Genomic DNA, 19,998 nt, shown 5'->3' with positions numbered 1-19,998 from the left:
TTTTCCATGTTGATGGATATGTGTTTTCCAGTATGGCAGCCGCTCGCCACATATGGCTGGCTAATGAGCACCTGAGATATGGCTAGGTTGACTGAGAAACTGAACTCTTTTTTTATTTTTTTGAGATGGAGTCTTGCTCTGGCACCCAGGCTGGAGTGCAGTGGTGAGATCTCAGCTCACTGCAGCCTCCACCTCCCATGTTCATGATTCTTCTGCCTCAGCTTCCTGAGTAGCTGGGACCACAGGCACCTGCCACGACACCTGGCTAATACAGGGTTTCACTATATTGGCCAGACTGGTCTCGAACTCCTGACCTCAAATGATCTGCCCACCTCGGCCTCCCAAAGTGTTGGGATTACAGGTGTGAGCCACTATGCCTGGCCAAGAAATGGAACTCTTACACACTGCTGGTGGGAATGTGAAATGGTAAGCCACTTTGGAAAACAGTTTGACAATTTCTTATGCTAAATACACACCTATCAGATGATTTAGCAACTTCTGGGTATTTACGTAAGAAAAAATAAAACATACATCCATATGAAGACTTGTAAATAAATGTCCTCATCATTTTTATTTGAAATGGCTAAAACTGGAAACAACCCAAATGTCCACCAGCAAGTGAATGGATATACAAATTGTAATGTATGTATGCAATTTAACACCACTCAGTAATATGAAAATGAACTACTGATGTATGCAAAAACATGAAATTCAAAATAATTATGCTGAGTGACAGAATCTAGACAACAAATAATACATACTGTATTATTCTATTTATATAAAGTTTTAGAAAATGCAAACTAATCTAAGTGACAAAGCATACCAATGGTTATCTGGGGTTTGGGGCAGGTGGGACAGATTATAAAGAAAAGAGTAGAAGGTGATAGATATGTTTAGTTTTTTTGTTTGTTTGTTTTTACTGTGGTGATGTTTTTTCAAGCATGTGTGTCAAGACTTACCAAATTGTACCTAATTTATTGTAGGTCAATTATACCTCAATAAAACTACTAATAGCTAAATACATAAATGTACCGAAGTTCCACCTAGCATAATAAGATAAGAAAAAAAGTCATGGGACTGGAAAAGAAATAGAACTCTCATTATTCACAAATGTCATGATTGCATATATGAAAAATCTAAATCACACAAACCTATGAAAATTAAATAGTGAATTCAGCAATGTGGCTAAACATAGGTCAACATAAAATATCAAATATAAGCCAGGCATGGTGACATGCATCATCCACAGTCCCAACAACTCAGGAGGCTGAGGCAGGAGAATTGCTTGAGCTGGGGAGTTCAAGCTCAGCCTGGGCAATGTAGCAAGACCCACTGTCTCTGAAAAAAATCAAATATATATATCAGCAATAAATAAATAGGAACTTAAATTTTAAGTTAGAACATTTATCAAATAGATTATTAAGTGCCAAGGATAAATCTAAAATATATATGAGATATAAATTACAGAATATTGACAGAAACCAAAGAAGACAAATAAATTTTGGGATATAATATGTTAATATATTGGAAGATTAAGAGTAAAAATATTAGCTAGGCTCAGTGGCTCATGCCTGTAATGCCAGCACTTTGGGAGGCCAAGGTGGGCAGATCATGAGGTCAGGAGTTAGATCAGCCTAGGCAATATGGTAAAACCCCGTCTCTACTAAAAATACAAAAATTAGCTGGGTGTGGTGGCGTGCTCCTGCGATCCCAGCTAGTAGGGAGGCTGAGGCAGGAGAATGGCTTGAACCCAGAAGGTGGAGGTTGCAGTGAGCCGAGATTGTGCCACTGCACTGCAGCCTGAGCAACAGAGCAAGACCCCGTCTCAAAAAAGAAGAAGAATAAAAGTATTAATTATCCACAAATTGATCTATAAACAACCCAATGCCAATCAAAATTCCAGCAGTTTTGCCTTGCTGGAAACTGAGAAACTAATTCTGAAATTTGTAAGTAAATGAAAGTCAGCAGGGGTTGGTCTTAGGTTCCCTGTCTCCAGACCCTATCCTCCTGCCTCATTTGGACCCCTACAATCTAATTGTAAAGGCAAAAGGAAAACAATTACATAGAAGAATAGCTTCGTGACCTTTGGATTGGCAAAATTATTATCATTTTTTTAAAATAGTATTTTTTTTGGAGACAGAGTCTCGCTCTGTTGCCTAGGCTTCGGTGCAGTGGTGCCTCGGCTCACTGCAACCTCCGCCTCCCAGGTTCAAGTGATTCTCTTGCCTCAGTCTCCTGAGTAGCTGGGATTACCGGTGCATGCCACTATGCCCAGCTAATTTTTGTATTTTTGGTAGAGATGGGGTTTCACCATGTTGATCAGGCTGGTCTCAAACTCCTGACTTCGTGATCCGCCCACCTTGGCCTCCCAAAGTGCTAAGATTACAGGCGTGAGCCACTGCACCAGGCCTAAGATAGTATTTTTAAGAAGCTCTAACAATAAAGAAAAAATTATTGGCTATGTTAAAGTTAATAATTTCCATTCATCAATGAAAAGAAATCTCTTAACTTCTCATGGGAGAAGTTATTTATAATACATATATATATATACAACAAATATCTTGATATTTCAATATGTAATACAAATAAATCTTACAGACTAATATGAAAAAGATAATTCAATAAAAAGGCAACAAAAGAGTGGGTGGATCACCTAAGGTCAGGAGTTTCAGACTAGCCTGACCAACATGGTGAAACCTCCATCTCTACTAAAAATACAAAAATTAGCAGGGCATGGTGGTACGTGTCTGTCATCCGAGCTACTCAGGAGGCTGAAGCAGAGAACCCGGGAGGCGGAGGTTGCAGTGAGCCGAGATCGTGCCACTGCACTCCAGCCAGATTGTCTCAAAAAAAAAAAAAAAAAAAAAAAAAAAAAAGGAAAAGATGCTTAATAATTCAGAAACTGAAAGGTTCAAGATTTTGCTCTACTTGCATGCTAACAAGATAGCCTGCTGCAGCTTCACATACATCTAACAGAGAAAAATAAGACCCCTGAGTCAAAGTCATACCATTTTTCACCATGGCAAAAGTGGCAGGAACAATATCTTGCCTTGCTTCCCAGAACCCCAGTTGCCATAGGGTAAAGCAATAAGGTACAAAAGTTATCTGCTATATGCAATGAGTGCTTTATAGGAGAATCCTGACATCAGGAAACTCTGTTCTTATATGAAGCTTCTGGTGGCATGCCCATCCTCCACATGAGAGAAAAAGAAGAGTGACCTTATCTGTATTCCAGAATGTATGCAAATTTTCACTAGGAAGGGAAAGGAGAGGTATTTATCTTTATTACTCTGGAGCACCTCTAGGAAGAGAGACATATCTGACCTTTACTAAGGTGGCACACATTCTTACACAGTTTTAATTTGGTTGTAAATACCTCCACTCAAAGGACCTGGCCCATGCAAAAACACGAGACTTGTCTCTCAATATAAACCGTAAGATAGGTGCTGTTTTGTACAGTCTTGAAAATCAGGCCAAGTTGCAGCAAACTCTTAGGAATTAATGTTAATGGGCCGGGCGTGGTGGCTTACGCCTGTAATCCTAGCACTTTGAGAGGCTGAGGTGGGTGGATCACCTGAGATCAGGAGTTCAAAACCAGCCTGGCCATCATGGTAAAACCCCATCTTTTTTTTTTTTAAGGAATTAATGTTAATTAAGTCCTCTTGGACTTCATGGGCCCAAAAGTTCCAGTATTTTATTACCTTTGAAAGAAAATTTCAAAATTGTAAAAAAGATAAGTGGGTAGTTCATGGAATACAAAATAAGTAGTGGTTAAACTGGAGGTATAGGTGCAAAGCTAAGGCACTATATTTGTTACAGGTCAGGATCAACTCCCTAAAGTTTGATGCTCATAGCCATGAAATAAGGTGGTAGAGCAATGCAGTTTCCCTGATCAAACAGCCTTTCAAAAGGAGTCTAGACCTTATTCAAAGATCATGTCATTTAATTTGCACTGTGACCTTTGCCACACATAAATTATGCAGTAATTCCAGTATTCCAGTAAAAATCCATAACCTGAATCTCATCATAAGACTACATCAAACTACAAAATTGAGAGACATTATATAAAATAACAACTTTTTTCTTCAAAAATGTTGTCATAAGAAACAAAGAAAGAGTAGTGATGTCACAAGATAGCAGAGTAGGGGATTCCTGCTCTCTTCCTCCCACAAAAGTGGACAATTTGCTATCCATGAATACAAATAGCTCTAGAAGAGCTCAAGTCCAGTTAAGAAGCTGCAGCAACACAGTGGAGCAAAACACCCAGAATAACCAACACAAGGGATAGGAAGAACAGTTTTTGTTTTTAAAAATTGAAATATCAAGTATCTTCTGAGATCACAACAGAAAAATCCCCTAAAATTCAGGAAGAAGCAGAACTTTGGAAACTAAAAATACATGGAAATTAAGCTCCTCAATGACTACTGGTTCAAGGAAGAAATAAAAGAGAAAATAAAAAATTTCTTGAAACAAATGAAAACAGAAATACAACATACCAAAATGTATGGGATACAGCAAAAGCAGTAAGAAAGTTTACAGCAATAAATGCCTACATCAAAGAAGCAGAATTTTTTTTTTTTTTTTTTTGAGACGGGGTTTCACTCTTGTTACCCAGGCTGGAGTGCAATGGCGCGATCTCGGCTCACCGCAACCTCAGCCTCCCGGGTTCAGGCAATTCTCCTGCCTCAACCTCCTCAGTAGCTGGGATTACAGGCACGCGCCACCATGCCCAGCTAATGTATTGTATTTTTAGTAGAGACAGGGTTTCACCATGTTGACCAGGATGGTCTTGATCTCTTGACCTCGTGATCCACCCGCCTCGGCCTCCCAAAGTGCTGGGATTACAGGCTTGAGCCACCGCGCCCGGCCGAAGCAGAAAATTTTTAAATAAACTATCAAATCGTGCCCCTCAAGGAACTACAAAGCAAGAACAAACCACACCCACATTGGTACAAAGACATAATAAAGGTCAGAGAATTACTAAACAAAATAGAGACTCAAAAAAATACAAAGGATTAACAAAATGAAAAGTTGGTTCTTGGAAAAGATAAATAGAATTGATAAACCACTGGCTAGACTAACCAAGAAAAAAGCAAAGAGCCAAATAAAAAAAATCAGAAGTGTATTACAACTGATACCACAGAAATACCAAAGATCATCAGAGACTACAATAAATATACACTAACAAACTGGAAAAGCTGGAGGAAATGGATAAATTCCTGGATACATATAATTTACCAAGATTAAATAAGGAAGAAATATAAAACCTGAACAGACCGATAATGAGTAAGACCAATAATGATTCAAAGATATTGAATCAATAATTAAAATCTCCCAAACAAAGAAAAGTCTAGGACTTGGTGCTTCACTCCAAATTCTACCAAACTTTCAAAGGAGAACCAACAATTCTCAAACTGTTCCAAAAAATTGAAGAGAAGGGATTCTCCCTAGCTCATTCTAAGAGGCCAGCATTACCTTGAGGCCAAAAACCAGACAAGGTCGCAACAACAAAAAAATTACAGGCCAATATCCTGGATGAACATAGAAGCAAAAATTATCAACTAAATACTAGCCAAATTCAACAGCACATCAGAAAGATAATACACCATGACCAAATGGGATTTATCTGAGGCATGCAAGGATACGTTTAACATATTCAGATCAATAAATGTAATACATCACATTAACAGAATGAAGAGAAAAAGCCATATAATCACCTTGATAGATACATTAAAGCACTTGATGAAAATAAACATCCTTTCAAGATAAAAACGCTCATCAAACTAGGCATAGAAGGAACAAACCTCAACAAAGTAAGGGCCACATACGACAAGCCCACAGCCAATATCATACTGAATGAGGAAAAGCTAAAAGGCCTTCCTCTAAGAATTGGAACAAGACAAGGATGCCCACTTTCACTACTCCTATTCAGCACAGTACTGGAAGTCCTGGCCAGATTAATCAGGCAAGAGAAATAAATAAAAGACATCCAAATTGGAAAAGAAGAAATAAAACTGTCCCTCTTTTCCAACGATATGCTCCATCAATGATATTTCTAGGAAAAACTAAAGACTCCACAAAAACCTCCTAGATCTCATGTAGCCAGAAACCAATTGGGAAAGCAACCCTGAACAAAAACAACAAAGCTGAAGGCATCACACTACCTGACTTCAAGATGTATTACAAGGCTATGATAACCAAAACAGTATGGTGTTGGTATAAAACCAGACACCGACCAGTGGAACAGAATAGAGAACCAGAAATAAATCTGCATTTACAGCCAACTGATTTTCAACAAAGGCACCAAAAACATATAGAGGGGAAAGAGTATCCTTCTCAATAAATGGTGCTAGGAATATTGAATATGCATATGCCAAGGAATGAAACTGGACCCCTATCTCCCACCATTTACAAAACTCAACTGAAAATGGATTAAATGGATTAGAGACTTAAATGGCAGACCTAAAACTATGAAGAGAAAACATAGGGGAAATACTTCAGGACATTGGTCTAGGCAAAGATTTTATGGCTTAGACCTCAAAAGTATAGGCAGCAAAAACAAAAATAGACAAATGGGACTATATTATAGTAAAAAACTTGTGCATCTCACACACACACACACACACACACACACACACACTCTCACATACTTGTAAATGACACTTGTAGAATTCTAACCACATCCCATATGGGCTCTGAATATCCTAGGTAGTGCTTGGTGCAAGAGAGAGGTTTGCTGGCATTTAACTCACCTTATCACCCATCTCTCTGTCACAATTCTGCTAAATTGTTGAGCCCCCATCACATCCAGTTTCTTATGGACATTCTAGTCTCACCCAGCACTGACTCAAATTTGGACATAAACTTTTTTTTTCTTTTTTTAGACAGAATCTCACTCTGTCACCCAGACTGGAGTGCAATGGCACAATCCCAACTCACTGCAAACTCTGCCTCTCATCTTCAAGCGATTCTCCTGCCTCAGCCTCCCAAGTAGCTGGGACTACAGGTGCATGCCACCACGCCCAGCTAATTTTTTGTATTTTTAGTACAGATGGGGTTTCACCATGTTAGCCAGGATGGTCTTGATCTCCTGCCCTCATATCTCATGTTAAAATGTAATCCACCTGCCTTCGCCTCCCAAAGTACTGGATTACAAGTGTGAGCCACCGCGCATGGCCCAAACGTTTTCTTAATTCCTCCTAATTGAAATTGTATATATCCTTTGATCAACATCTGTCCAGCCACCCCCATCCCTGCCAGGCCCTGGTAACCACAATTCTACTCTCTACTTCTATGAGTTCAACTTATTTAGATTCCACATATAAGTGAGATCATGCAGTATTTGTCTTTCTATGCCAGGCTTACTTCACTTAACATAATGTCCTCCAGGTCATCCTTGTTGCAGGGATTTCCTCCTTTTTAAAGTCTGAATACTATTCCATTATATATATCCCATTTCCTTTATCCATTCATCCTTTGATGAACACTTAGGTTGCTTCCATATCTTGGCTATTGTGAATAGTGCTGCATCAAACATGGGGGCATAGATATCTCTTAAACATATTGATTTTATTTCCTTTGGATATTGATACAGTTTAAATGTGTGTCCCTGCCCAAATCTCATATGGATGTGTAATCCCCAATGTTGGAGGTGGGGCCTGGTGGGAGGTGATTGGATCATGGGGGTGGAGTTCTCATGAATGATGTAGCACCATCCCTTAGTACTGATCTCACAATAGTGAGTTCTCATGAGATCTGGTTGTTTATAAGTGTATATAGCACCTCCCCTCACCCTCTTGCTCCTGCTTTTGACATATGACATGCCTACTCCCCTTTTGTCTTCTACTATGACTGGAAGCTTCCTCAGGCCTCCCCAGAAGTAGGTGCCATTATACTTCCTGTACAGCCTGCAGAACTGTGAGCCAATTAAACCTCTTTACTTACAAATTACCTAGTCTCAGGTATTCCTTTACAGCAATTCAAGAATGGACTAATACAGAAAATTGGTAGAGGAGTTGGGCATTGCTATAAAGATGCCTGAAAATGTGGAAGCAGATTTGGAATTGGGTAACAGGCAGAGGTTGCAAGAGAGTTGAGAGCTCATAAGACAGGAAGATAAAGGAAAATTTGGAACTTTTTAGAGACTGGTTAAATGGTTGTGACTAAAATGCTGATAGTGATATGGACAACGAAGTTCAGGCTACCAAGGTCTCAGATGAAAATTAGGAATTTATTGGGAACTGGAGCAAAGTTCCCTTCTGTTATGCATTAGCAAAGAGCTTGGCTGCATTGTGTCCATGTTCTAGGGATCTATGGAAGTTTGAACTTGAGAGTGATAACCTAGGGTATCTAGAAGAAGAAATGTCTAAATAGCAAAGCATTCAAGATGTAGCCTAGTGCTTGTAACTGCCTACCCTAAGATGTGGGAGTAAAGAAATGACTTAAAGCTGGAACTAAGCAGTGTAAAAGTTTGGAAGACTGGCATTGGCCATGTGGTAGAAAAGAAAAGCTCATTTTCAGAAGAATTCAAGTAGGTTTCTGAGCAACAATTTGCTAGATAAATTTGCATAACTAAAAAGGAGGCAAGTGCGGATAGCCAACTCAATGGGAAACGGGCATTTCAGAGATCTAAGAGGCAGCCCCTCCCATCACAGGCCCTGATGCCTAGGAGGAAAGAATGGTTTCATGGGCCAGGAGTGACCTGTGCAGCCTCAGGACATGGCTCCCTGCACTCTAGCTGCTCCAACTCCAGCTGTGACTCAGACTGCAGCTCCAAAGGTTGCAAGCCATAAGTCTTGGTGGCTTCCATATGGTGTTAAGTCTGCAGGTACACAGAGTATAAATAAGGCTTGAGAGCTTCCACCTAAATTTCAGAGGATATATGGAAGAGTCAAGGTGTCCAGGCAGAAGCATGCCACAGGGGCTAAGCCTTGACAGAGAACCTCTTTTTGCAGGGCAAAAAGGAAATGTGGGGTTGGAACCCTAACTCAGATTCCACACTGGGGCACTGACTAGTGGAGTTATAAGAAGAGGGCCACCATCTTCCAGATCCCAGAATGGTAGATCCACTGGCAGCTGACATCATCAGTATAGAAAAGCCACAGGCACTCAACAGCCTGTGAGAGCAGCCTCTGAGCCTGAACCCTGCAAAGCCATAGGGGAAGAACTGCCCAAGGCCTTGGGAGCCTACCCTTAAATTGGTGTGCCCAGGACATGGGACATGGAGTTAAAGATTATTCTGGAGCTTTAAGATTTAATTACTGCCCTACTGTGTTTCGATTTTGCATAGGGCCTGTATCCTTGTTCTTTTAGCTAATTTCTCCCTTTTGCAACAGGACTATCTATCCAATGCTTGTACCCCCATTGTATCTTGGAAGTAACTAACTTGTTTTTTATTTTACAGGCTCGTTGATGGAAAGGACTGGCCTTATCTCAGATGAGACTTCAGACTTTGGAGTTTTGAGTTAATGCTGGAATCAGTTAAGACTTTGGGGGACTATTAGGAAGGCATGATTGTATTTTGAAATGTGAGACAGCCATGAGATTTGAGAGAGGCCAGGGGCAGAATGATATCGTTTGGATGTGTGTCACAATCCAAATCTCATACCAAAATGTAATCCCCAATATTGGAAGTGGGGACTGGTGGGAGGTGACTGGATCATGGGGGCAGATTCTCATGAATGGTTTAGCACCATCCCCTTGTTTCCATCTTCATGAAAGTAAGTTCTCATGAGATCTGGACATTTAAACGTGTGTAGCATCTCCCTCCTCACTCTCTTGCTCCTGCTTTCACCATGTAATGTGCCCATTTTGCCTTCTGAAATGATTGGAAGCTTCCTGAGGCCTGCCCCAAGGCAGATGTCATTATGCTTCCTGTACAGCCTGCAGAACTGTGACCCAATAAACCTCTTTTCTTGGAAATTACCCAGACTTGGGTTTTCCTTATAGAAATACAAGAATGGACTAACACAGATATACACCCAGTAGTGGGATGGCTGGGTCATATAATTATATTTTTAATTTGAGAAACCTCTGGAAGAGGCATTATTTTCTATAATGTATGTACTAATTTACATTCCCACAAATAGTAAGTGTTCCCTTATATCCATATTCTCACCAACCCTTGTTGTATTTTGTCTCTTTGATTATAGCCATTTTAACACTGTGAGGTGGTATCTCATATGGTTTTAATTTGCATTTTTCTGATGATTAGTGATGTTGAGCATTTTTTCGTATGGACACTTTTTTTTTTTTTTTTTTTTTGAGGCAGAGTTTCATTCTGTCCCCAAGGCTGGAGTGCAGTGGCACGATCTTGGCTCACTAAAACCTCTGTCTCCCAGGTTCAAGCGATTCTCCTGCCTCAACGTCCTGAGTAGCTGGGATTACAGGTGCATACCACCATGCCTGGCTAATTTTTGTAATTTTTTAGTAGAGAATTGGGTCTCATCATGTTAGTCAGGCTGGTCTCAAACTCCTGATCTTGTGATCCGCCCACCTCAGCCTCCCAAAGGGCTGGGATTACAGGCATAAGCCACCTCGCCCAGCCTTATATGGGCACATTTTTAAGGGACTTGGTTGCGGGTGCGGGGGAGGGGGTGAGGGGCTGGGGGGTGTGGTTCTTTGCAACAATGTAAACATCCAGTCCCTCATCAAACTTTCAATTTTTTTCACTTACTGATTTATATCAGTTTGGAATTATGATTCTCTGTTATTTAATGGGTTTTAATCTATAACTAGCACTATTTATTTTGATGCTCAAACCATGTCAGGTTTGGTCAGTGAAAGTCCCTTCAATCGGGTTTCCATGTCCTTTGAACACGTCCCTACCATTTTTTGAGCACTTCCTTACTTTTCTAGCACAGGTTGTTCTAGTTCATTCTGAACCTTCCCTTCCCTAGCCCTGGAACCTGCCATTTCTCCATGGAGTCTTGCTCCTTTCAATGAAGCATGGTATTAAGGAACCAAGGGCTGACTGCCTAATGTGCTTGCCACGTATAATGTCCTCAGTCCAAGCTTTTCAAATTGATCTGCCAAAGACTCATTGCCAGAATAGAACAGTGGAAGGAAGTTCTTAATATTGTTTAAAAGTTACTATTATTTGTATTTTTCTCTTTGTAAAAAATTCATTTAAATCAATATAAAAAGACAAAATTCTTTGGCACATAAATTGCAACTCTCCGGTCCAAATCTTTAAATAAAGTTGATACTCTAAGAATATATAACATATGCTCTTTATTCCACAGACATATAGGCCTATGGTTGCACACTTTTATACACACACAGTCACAATTCCACTAGCACCTGTGACATTCCACATCCAGATTTTCCAAGTCACACGTTCACATCTTCACATAGCCTTGCCTGCACCCAGTCACACGGCATAGTACCACATTGTTACGTCAAGCACAGACACGATCTACCACAGAGCCTGTCGTCCCATTGACCAAAGTCACAAAAATCACACCCCCAGGTATTTTCTGTGGTTTTCTCCAGTCAGATGCCTTTACTCACTACACACCGACTCACACTCAAATTACACACACGCGGAAACACAACCCGCCACAGCCAAAGAGGCTCCGTCGGTCCCGCAACCCTCACAGTACCACATACACGCGCTGACAAGGTCAAGCACAAATGGCCAGGCAAACATTCTTTATAATACACGTATGGAGCGCCTACGATGTACTACCCCGGGACTACCTCAAGGGGTGAATCAGACAAAATCCTGCCTGGCGGAGGTATCGCCCAGTCCTGCACGCACTCGGCCTCAGGGTCCCAAGGATACACTCGGCGGTCCCACACTCAAGTGGCCTGGCGAGGCACAGAGGCGTCTGTTCTCCTCCTCAGCTTCCCGCGTGGGTTCCCGGGCCTTAAGTTGAAGCCATCGGGTGCGCGCGCGTCCGCGCCTGCGCACAGAGACCCTGTGGACTGCATTTCCCAGAAGCCCCTTGGGCAGTGTTGCCTGGACCCCGGGGGCCATTTCCGTTGCTTGCCTACCGGTTCAGCCGCCTGGGTGCGTTCTTCACAGACAAGAAGTCGGAGCTAGGTGAGGAGGAACGGGACTCAGGAGTAGCACTGGGGATGAAACTGCCGCCCAAAATGAGGCGCTCTAGGGCCCAGACCTGGCGTGCCATGCCCGGAGGGAGCCTCAGGCCTGTGCGAGCGTGGGGAGCGGAGAAGGGGGATTGTGTGACACAGTGTGGTAGACGGTGGCTGTATGTGTGCCGCGCGCGCGACGGGGTGCCTGTCAGGACCGGGTTGGGTGGGTGTGGGTGCAGATGTGAGGCTGAGACAGGTGCCTGGCTTTCTGGTGTGTGTCACTGACCCTCTGCCCCCCTCACGGCCCCGGGTGCCTGCACAGCGCAGTGTCCCCAAGGGGGAAGTCACATACTGAGTTCTGGGATGAAGGTTCTCAGCAAGAAGGTACAGACCTGGGTTGGCAATTGGACTTTTGAGTTAGAAGTGTCCCTAAAACAGACTCCTGGGACGACAGGATGGAAGGGCGCCCATTGGAGGCGCTGTGTGGACAGCTGCGTTTTTCAGAACCACCGAATTCGCGTACCTCAGATCTAGAAATCTGCTGTGAGTTCAGAGACAGATTCCAGCTTCACTCTCACACAGCTGTTAGATGCGTCAGGTCGGCGCAGATGTGGCGCTAGAGGGGGATATTCTGGGTCGGTCTGTGCTCTAAGAAAGGACTGCTGTCTCACGATTTTTTTCTTCCCTCATCCTGCCATTCACCAAAAGAAGGATCCTGAAAAGAAGGGAACAATTGTTGTAGCAGGTCCAAAAGTTCAGATCCAGGTAAGTTGATGTTTCCTCTTTGTTCATAAAATACAAATCACACATTCCAAATCACACATTCTCATCTTCACCCAGCCTTGCCTGCACCCGGTCACACGGCATGGTACTACACTATGTCAGACAGCCACAATCTACCCCAGAGCCTGTGTCCTCATTGCTCATAGTCACAAAAATCACATCCCTTGGTACTTTCTGTGGCTTTCATTTGCATTTGTCCCTTTGAAAAAATTCTTTGATTCAATATAAAAAAGACATAAATTGCAACTCTCTGGTCCAAATCTTTAAATAAATATTTAAATAAATACATAAGATGTTTTGTTTTTAGGACATGGAAACATTGCTTTACTTTTCCTTTTTTCTTTTGAGACGGAGTCTTGCTCTGGAGGCTGGAGTGCAGTGATGCGATCTCGACTCACTGCCAACCTCCGCCTACTGGATTCAAGCAATTATATTGCCTCAGCCTCCTGAGTAGCTGGGACTACAGGCATGCGCCACCACACCCAGCTAATTTTTTTGTGAGTGACAAGGTTTCACCATGTTGGCTAGGATAGTCTCTATCTCTTGACCTTGTGATCCGCCTGCCTCTACCTCCCAGAGTGCTGGGATTACAGGCATTAGCCACTGCGTCCAGCCTGCTTTGCTTTTCCTGAATTGTCCAGTGACCTATTACAGGCCTTCCTTTCCAGTGAACAATGGACCATGCCAGGTGGATCCTCCACGGGCCTCTAAATGAACTTCTCGTTTTTCAAATCATTCCTCTACATTCACTTTCCGTAATAGTAGATAAATGCATATTTTGGAGTCTAAAGTTTAAACTTTGTTTTATTGAGATTAATGTTTAGGTAGGATCATATCATTCATCTTCTCCAATCTACTCCAAAGACCTCAGTTTTAAAGTATGACAGGAATAGAGATGACTTGACTGGTATCAGTAAGCAAGTGATAATGGTCGTCTGTTTTTAAGGTTTTTAGGAGTGGGAATGTGATTGGAAGTCCAAGCATAGAAATCTGTGTGAACATGAACAGGGATTTTTTCCAAGAAATCCATGAGTTGAGATTTATGTTTATACAGAGCTAGTTGTAAGAATAAAAAGTACATATGGGGGAAAAAAGTACATATGAGAAAGTAATAGTCATAGTGATGAAGAATAATATGCAAATTTTTTTTTTCCCAAGACGGAGTCTTGCTCTGTCGCCCAGACTGGAGTGCAGTGGTGTGAACTCAGCTCACTGGAGCCTCTGCCTCCTGGGTTCAAGTGATTCTACTGCCTCAGCCTCCCAAGTAGCAGGGATTACAGGCACCCACCACCATGCCTGGCTAATTTTTGTATTTTTGGTAGAGAAAGGGTTTCACTATGTTGGTCAGGCTGGTGTTGAACTCCTGACCTCAGGTGATCCACTTGCCTTGACCTCCCAAAGTCTTGGGATCACAGGCATGAGCCACCGCATCCAACCAGAAATTTTAAATTTTATATGAATCTCACTAATTTAGGATTTAAAGACATTTAACAAGGTATTATATCAGAATTGACATTTCAATTGATTGTTTGCTGGAGAAGTGGAAGAGAACCAAACACTCTTCTGTCTGCTTTGCATAAATTTTCTTATTCAGGCTACAGGTGCCATTCACCTGGCTTGTGTATTCAGAGAAGAATCTTAATAGTGAAAAGGTCTTGTTGAATTGAAGAAGAATGTTCAAGAACTGGCAGGCATTTATTTATAATGGTCACAGTTTTCCTTTTTTTTTTTTTTTTTTTTTGGGGAGGGAGACGGAGTTTCGCTCTTGTTACCCAGGCTGGAGTGCAATGGCGCGATCTCGGCTCACCGCAACCTCCGCCTCCTGGGTTCAGGCAATTCTCCTGCCTCAGCCTCCTGAGTCGCTGGGATTACAGGCACGCGCCACCATGCCCAGCTAATTTTTTGTAGTTTTAGTAGAGACGGGGTTTCACCATGTTGACCAGGATGGTCTCGATCTCTTGACCTCGTGATCCACCCGCCTCGGCCTCCCAAAGTGCTGGGATTACAGGCGTGAGCCACCGCGCCCGGCAGTCACACTGTTTTCTTACTGTTTCCATATATGTCAAGCCAATTTGCTTCTGACATGTTAAAACATTTTATTTTATAATTGGATATAGATTTCTTGTATACTTCTGATTATAGAATTAATGCTTACTTTTTAAAAATTATTCAATTACTCAGTTATATTACATAAGGGACTTATAAAGAAGAAAGTTAAAATAGCTCCAGCATCACTTTTATTACTTTGGGAAACTATATTTTAGGAAGATTTTTCAGTACACTTGTATGTGTGTATGTGTCGTGTGTGTGCGTGCATGTGCACACACACGCACATGCGTTTTTCTTCCTGCAGAATAGAAATTGCACTAACTGATCTTTCAAAGGACACAAAGACTCTCCAATTCCTAGTTAGAAAAAGTGATTCTCCCTAACCATAGCTTTTTTTTTTTTTTGAGGTGAAGTTTTGCTCTTTCACCCAGGCTGGAGTGCAGTGGTGCGATCTCAGCTCACTGCAGCCCCTACCTTCTGGTTCAAGCGATTCTCCTGCCTTAGCCTCCCGAGTTGCTGGGATTATAGGCACGTGCTACCACGCCTGACTGATTTTTGTATTTTTAGTAAAGATGGGGTTTCACCATGTTGGCCAGGCTGGTCTCGAATTCCTGACCTTGTGGTCCACCCGCCTCAGCCTCCTAAAGTGCTTGGGATTACAGGCATAAGCCACCTCACCTGGTCAGCTTTCTTATATCTCTGTGCAGTAGGGAGAAGCGTGAAACACCAATTAACCCTGCTAAGTTTGATTAACCTTTGAGATATTTACAACTTTTAGGGTTATATAAACCAATTAAGGATAATTAATATTATACAATTTATCAAATAAGACAGTTCTTCAGGATTATACTTTTTTTTTAGATTTTTAAGGTTGCTTTTACAGGACATAGCAATACTCTTATTTTGGCTAGGTTTTGTTCAGTATTCCATTATGCAAATAACATTTTATAGGATGGATTTATAACAGAAAACAGAATAAGATAGTAACAGCTATAAATATTCATGTAAATATTTACATATAGAAGAGGAGAACAAGATTGAACCTCATATTAAAGTCATCTATATATTGCCTTATTACATCAGTCCCCAACGTTTTTGGCACCAGGGACTGGTTTTATGGCGGACAGTTTTTTCACAGATAGAGAGGGAGATGGTTTCAGGATGATTCAACCACATTATGTTTATTGTGCACTTTATTCTTATTATTACATTGTAACATATAATTAAATCATTCTACAGCTCATCATAATATGGAATCAGTGGGAGCACTGAGCTTGTTTTCCTGCAACTATATGGTCCCATCTGGGAGTGTTGGGAGACAATGACAGATCATCAGGCATTAGATTCTCATAAGGAGTATGCAACCTAGATCCCTCACATGTTCAGTTCATAATGCTGCAGTTGATGTGACAGGAGGCAGAGATCAAGTGGTTAATGTGAGCAATGGGGAGTAGCTGTAAATACAGATGAAGCTTCCCTTGCTGGCCTGCTGCTCACCTTCTGCTGTGTGACCCAGTTCCTAACAGGCTGGGGTCCAGTATCAGTCAGTGACCCAGGGGGTTGGAGACCCCTACCTTAATTAGATCCTTTTAGCTAGTTTTATGTTGAAGAATGATGTCTCCTCTTTGGTAGTTGCAAGAACGAGAGGAGATTGCTTTGTTTTGTTTTGTTTTGTTTTTGAGACAGAGTCTCACTCTATTGCCCAGGCTGGAGAGCAGTGGTGCAATCTCAGCTCACTGCAACCTCTGCCTTCCAGGTTCAAGCAATTCTCCTGCCTCAGCCTCCCTAGTAGCAGGGATTACAGGTGCATGTCACCACCCCTGGCTAATTTTTGTGTTTTTAGTAGAGACGGGGGTTTCACCATGTTGGCCAGGCTGGTCTCAAACTTCTGACCTCAGGTGATCCACCCATCTCAGCCTCCTAAAGGCCTGGTATTACAGGCGTGAGTCACCACACCAAGCCAAGAGATTTATTGATTATTTTTCTGGGAGTCTGTTTTACTAATGTTGTTGATTTAAAATAATTGCATCTTCAAGGCTCAGCTCTAAAATACTTAAAATATCATTATTAAAAAATGGGCATGAGATTCAAACTTTACTTGAAATAAGTGAAATAATATAAAATGATTTTATTTAATAGCAATGGAATTAAGGACATAATATCCTCTATTTTAATAATACTGTCTAACTTTTATTAAGTAATTACGTATTATTAAGTGGGATATGTGTATTATCTCAACCTTCATGACCACCCCATGAGATTGGTGCTGTTCTTATCCCTAATTTACCAACAAACTAACTGAAAAGTATGTAGCTGTCAGACTAAGATTCACATTCTGAAAATTTGACAACAGAGTCTGTGTTTTTAATGACAATATTATAACTCTTCCCATGATGGCACATGCTCCTTTAATTTGCCGGTATCAGTCGGTAACACATCATTGATGTCTTCCTCCAAAAATAAATAGGGACCAATTTATTGGCACACCAATAAATAGGCCTTGGTGTGCCATCATAACAGACCATAGTTTATTTAACCTGTTGCCTACTGTAGCTATTAGTATTTTTAATATTTGATTATTTTAAGTTGTTTCATGATAAATATCTTATGTGTATGTCTTAATATGCTTTAATAGCCACTTCCAAGAAAAAATACCTAAAAATGGAATTTTAGTCAAATATCAGACATAAGGACTCATAGTATACTGAATCTTGTGTTAGTAATTAGAGGAGTACAAGAACTGAAAACACATAGGTGCCACCCTACAGCGGAGAGTATAAAATCAGAATAGACTGAATAAGTATAAGGTAGAAGATAAAAAACAGTAAAGAAGTTCAGGTCACAGGCCTTGGGAGTTCATAGGAAGGAGACGTCCAGTGCTGTCCAGTAGATCTTTCCATGTTGATGAATATGTTCTGTGTTCTCCAGTATGGTAGCTGTTTGCCACATGTGGCTAATAAGCACCTGAAATATGGCTAAGTTGACTGAGAAACTGAACTTTTGTGTGTGTGTGTGTGTGACAGAGTCTTGCTTTATCACCAAGGCTGGAGTGCAGTGGTGAGATCTCGGCTCACTGCAGCCTCTGCCTCCCAGGTTCAAGCGATTCTGCCTCAGCTTCCTGAGTAGCTGGGACCACAGGCCCCTGCCACCATGCCCAGCAAATTTTTGCATTTTTAGCAGCCTGTCGCCCAGGCTGGAGTGCAGTGGTGCGATCTCAGCTCACTGTAACCCCTGCCTCCCAGGTTCAAGCAATTCTCCTGCCTTAGCCTCCTAAGTAGCTGGGATTACAGGCATGTACCATCATGCCTGGCTAATTTTTTTTTTGTATTTTTAGTAGAGACAGGGATTCACCATGTTATCCAGGCTGGTTTCAAACTCCTGATCTCAAGTGATCGGCCCGCCTCGGCCTCCCAAAGGGCTAGGATTACAGGTGTGAGCCACCGCTCCTGGCCTAACCTGCATACATCTTAATACACATTTACAGTCATTTGGTTTGCGTAGAGCCCCAGAAGTAGGCTCTACTTCTGGGTTGGATGGTAAAAGTCCCTCACATCCTTCTACATGCCATGTTTTAAGGTCCTACAAATCTGTAGCATTTACACAGTATCCATTTCCCTGTGATGTTGCTCATCTGCATATCATTAGTCTTTTAAATCTGCCATTCTAATAACTGTCAACTGGTACTTCCTTGACTAGGGTCTCCTTAATTGTATTGAAATTTGATAACTTCTGTGGATGATATGTTGCTATTTTTAGTGAATTTCCCATGCTTAAGTTTCATTTGAAAAAATTCTGAGCTTCAGAGGAAAACCTAGAGTTGAGAGAGCAAGACCCTATCTCCAGAAAAAAAAAAAAAAACAGAGAGCGCGAGAGAGAATTGGCTTTATATTTAGAGAAACATGGATTCAAACTACAGCTCTGCCTCTTTCTGTGAATTTGGGCAAGGTACTTTACTTTGAGCCTTCATTACCTCATCTGTTGAAAGGAGATAAATGCATTGCATGGTTAAATGTTAATATGATAAAGGGCCCATCATGCAAAAGATCCTAAAAATAGCTATTTTTGTTGTCACCTGGCAGCCGTGGGCATGAATTCACACCACTCCAGCCTTGATATTGAGATATTGGCGTGGTCAGTGACTTCATGCAGGAAAGCAGTATAGCTGTTCCTGGTTGGGGAATCAGTTAGGAAATTGGTTGGAAACAGAATTCTGGGGGCTGTGGTTCTAGCTGGGAAGGGCTCCACAGGGCAAGTGCAGTTTTGCAGTGAGAAGGGCTGCTCACTGTTTTCTGCCTTCCTGTCTGTGGAGTCCAGGCATATTGCCAAGCCATGAATGATATTTGGATTTGTATGGGTGGCCCCTTCTCAGCCCTAAGGTGGGCATGGATGGAAGGGGATCTGCTCAAGGCAGGATCTAAAAATTCAGTTTCAGCTACTCATCAGCAGCATCAGAAGTTGAAGTAAGCCAGAGACCCTTCTGCTGGAGCTCCTGATCTAGCTTTGCGCATGAGGCCTCTACCCTGTATCTACACATGCACAAGTGGTTTCTCATAGTATAGGGAGGGTTTGGCTTTCTTCCCCTGTTTATATGTGCAGAATGGTGGGGTTGGAAGTAGAAATTATGCAAAAACAGGATCTTATTAACTTAAGTCATTTTAGGACTTCAGAGACACATCTGGCCTCAGAGTCACTTGTTCTTCCCCTAGCCCCGGCTTCTCTGGATTCTGTGCATCTCCATGGAGGAAGCCCAAGGAGAACTGACAAGTTCTTGTGGTGCCAAAACCATGGCCCATGTAAGTTTGTGTTTTTCTTCCTTGAAATGTTGTGCTTTTAAATTCATTGATCACTGAAATCTCATTATCTTGAGACTTCCTTCCTAAGACAATCCGGTTGTGGAATCTGCTCCCTAGTTACTCTGATCGCAGTGAAGGATAGTGCCACATAGTCTAGTGTCTTCCTCATTTGCTCCTATTTTCTCTTAGCAATGCTCACCTATTGCCCATTCATCTATGTGCCCAGTCTTCTCTCAGGAACATTGGTGGAGCAGTGAAAGATGAAGTCCCTCAAGGGAAATATTTGAGTTACTGTCGAGTCATGGTTCTTTTTTTTTTTTTTTTTTTTTTTTTT

At 41.7% G+C, this 19,998-nt stretch overlaps 1 protein-coding gene and 1 long non-coding RNA gene across 5 annotated transcripts in view; one reads left to right on the top strand and one right to left on the bottom strand.

Annotated features, from left to right (window-relative positions):
* Positions 1-552: 552 nt before the first annotated feature.
* LOC116530632 lies at positions 553-11,787 on the bottom strand. The gene is made up of 2 exons (XR_004260090.1): positions 11,701-11,787; positions 553-1,338 (listed from the first exon to the last, which is right to left on the bottom strand). It is a non-coding gene; the product is annotated as an uncharacterized LOC116530632 (long non-coding RNA).
* Positions 11,788-11,919: 132 nt separating this feature from the next.
* The window catches only part of ZNF546 (zinc finger protein 546), an 18,124-nt gene continuing 10,045 nt past the window's right edge, over positions 11,920-19,998 (top strand). Inside the window, exons 1-3 of one of the 4 annotated variants that reach the window (XR_004260087.1) lie at positions 11,939-12,046; positions 12,748-12,804; positions 19,578-19,664. Coding sequence is in view for 1 of the 4 variants with exons in the window: in XM_032248788.1 (XP_032104679.1) it covers positions 13,497-13,583; positions 19,578-19,664 (174 nt within the window). In the remaining 3 variants the exon portion in view is untranslated. Of the gene's footprint in view, positions 12,047-12,747; positions 12,805-13,348; positions 13,584-19,577; positions 19,665-19,998 lie in introns of those variants that run through there. The other 3 variants (XR_004260089.1, XR_004260088.1, XM_032248788.1) reach the window with 3 other exon arrangements.

This window comes from Sapajus apella, unplaced genomic scaffold, assembly GCF_009761245.1.
Source record: "Sapajus apella isolate SASKATOON/1434 unplaced genomic scaffold, GSC_monkey_1.0 scaffold68, whole genome shotgun sequence".
Classification (NCBI taxonomy): Eukaryota; Metazoa; Chordata; class Mammalia; order Primates; family Cebidae; genus Sapajus; species Sapajus apella.
Note: the sequence above shows the minus strand (reverse complement) of the source record. Positions and strands in the feature narration are given on the sequence as shown.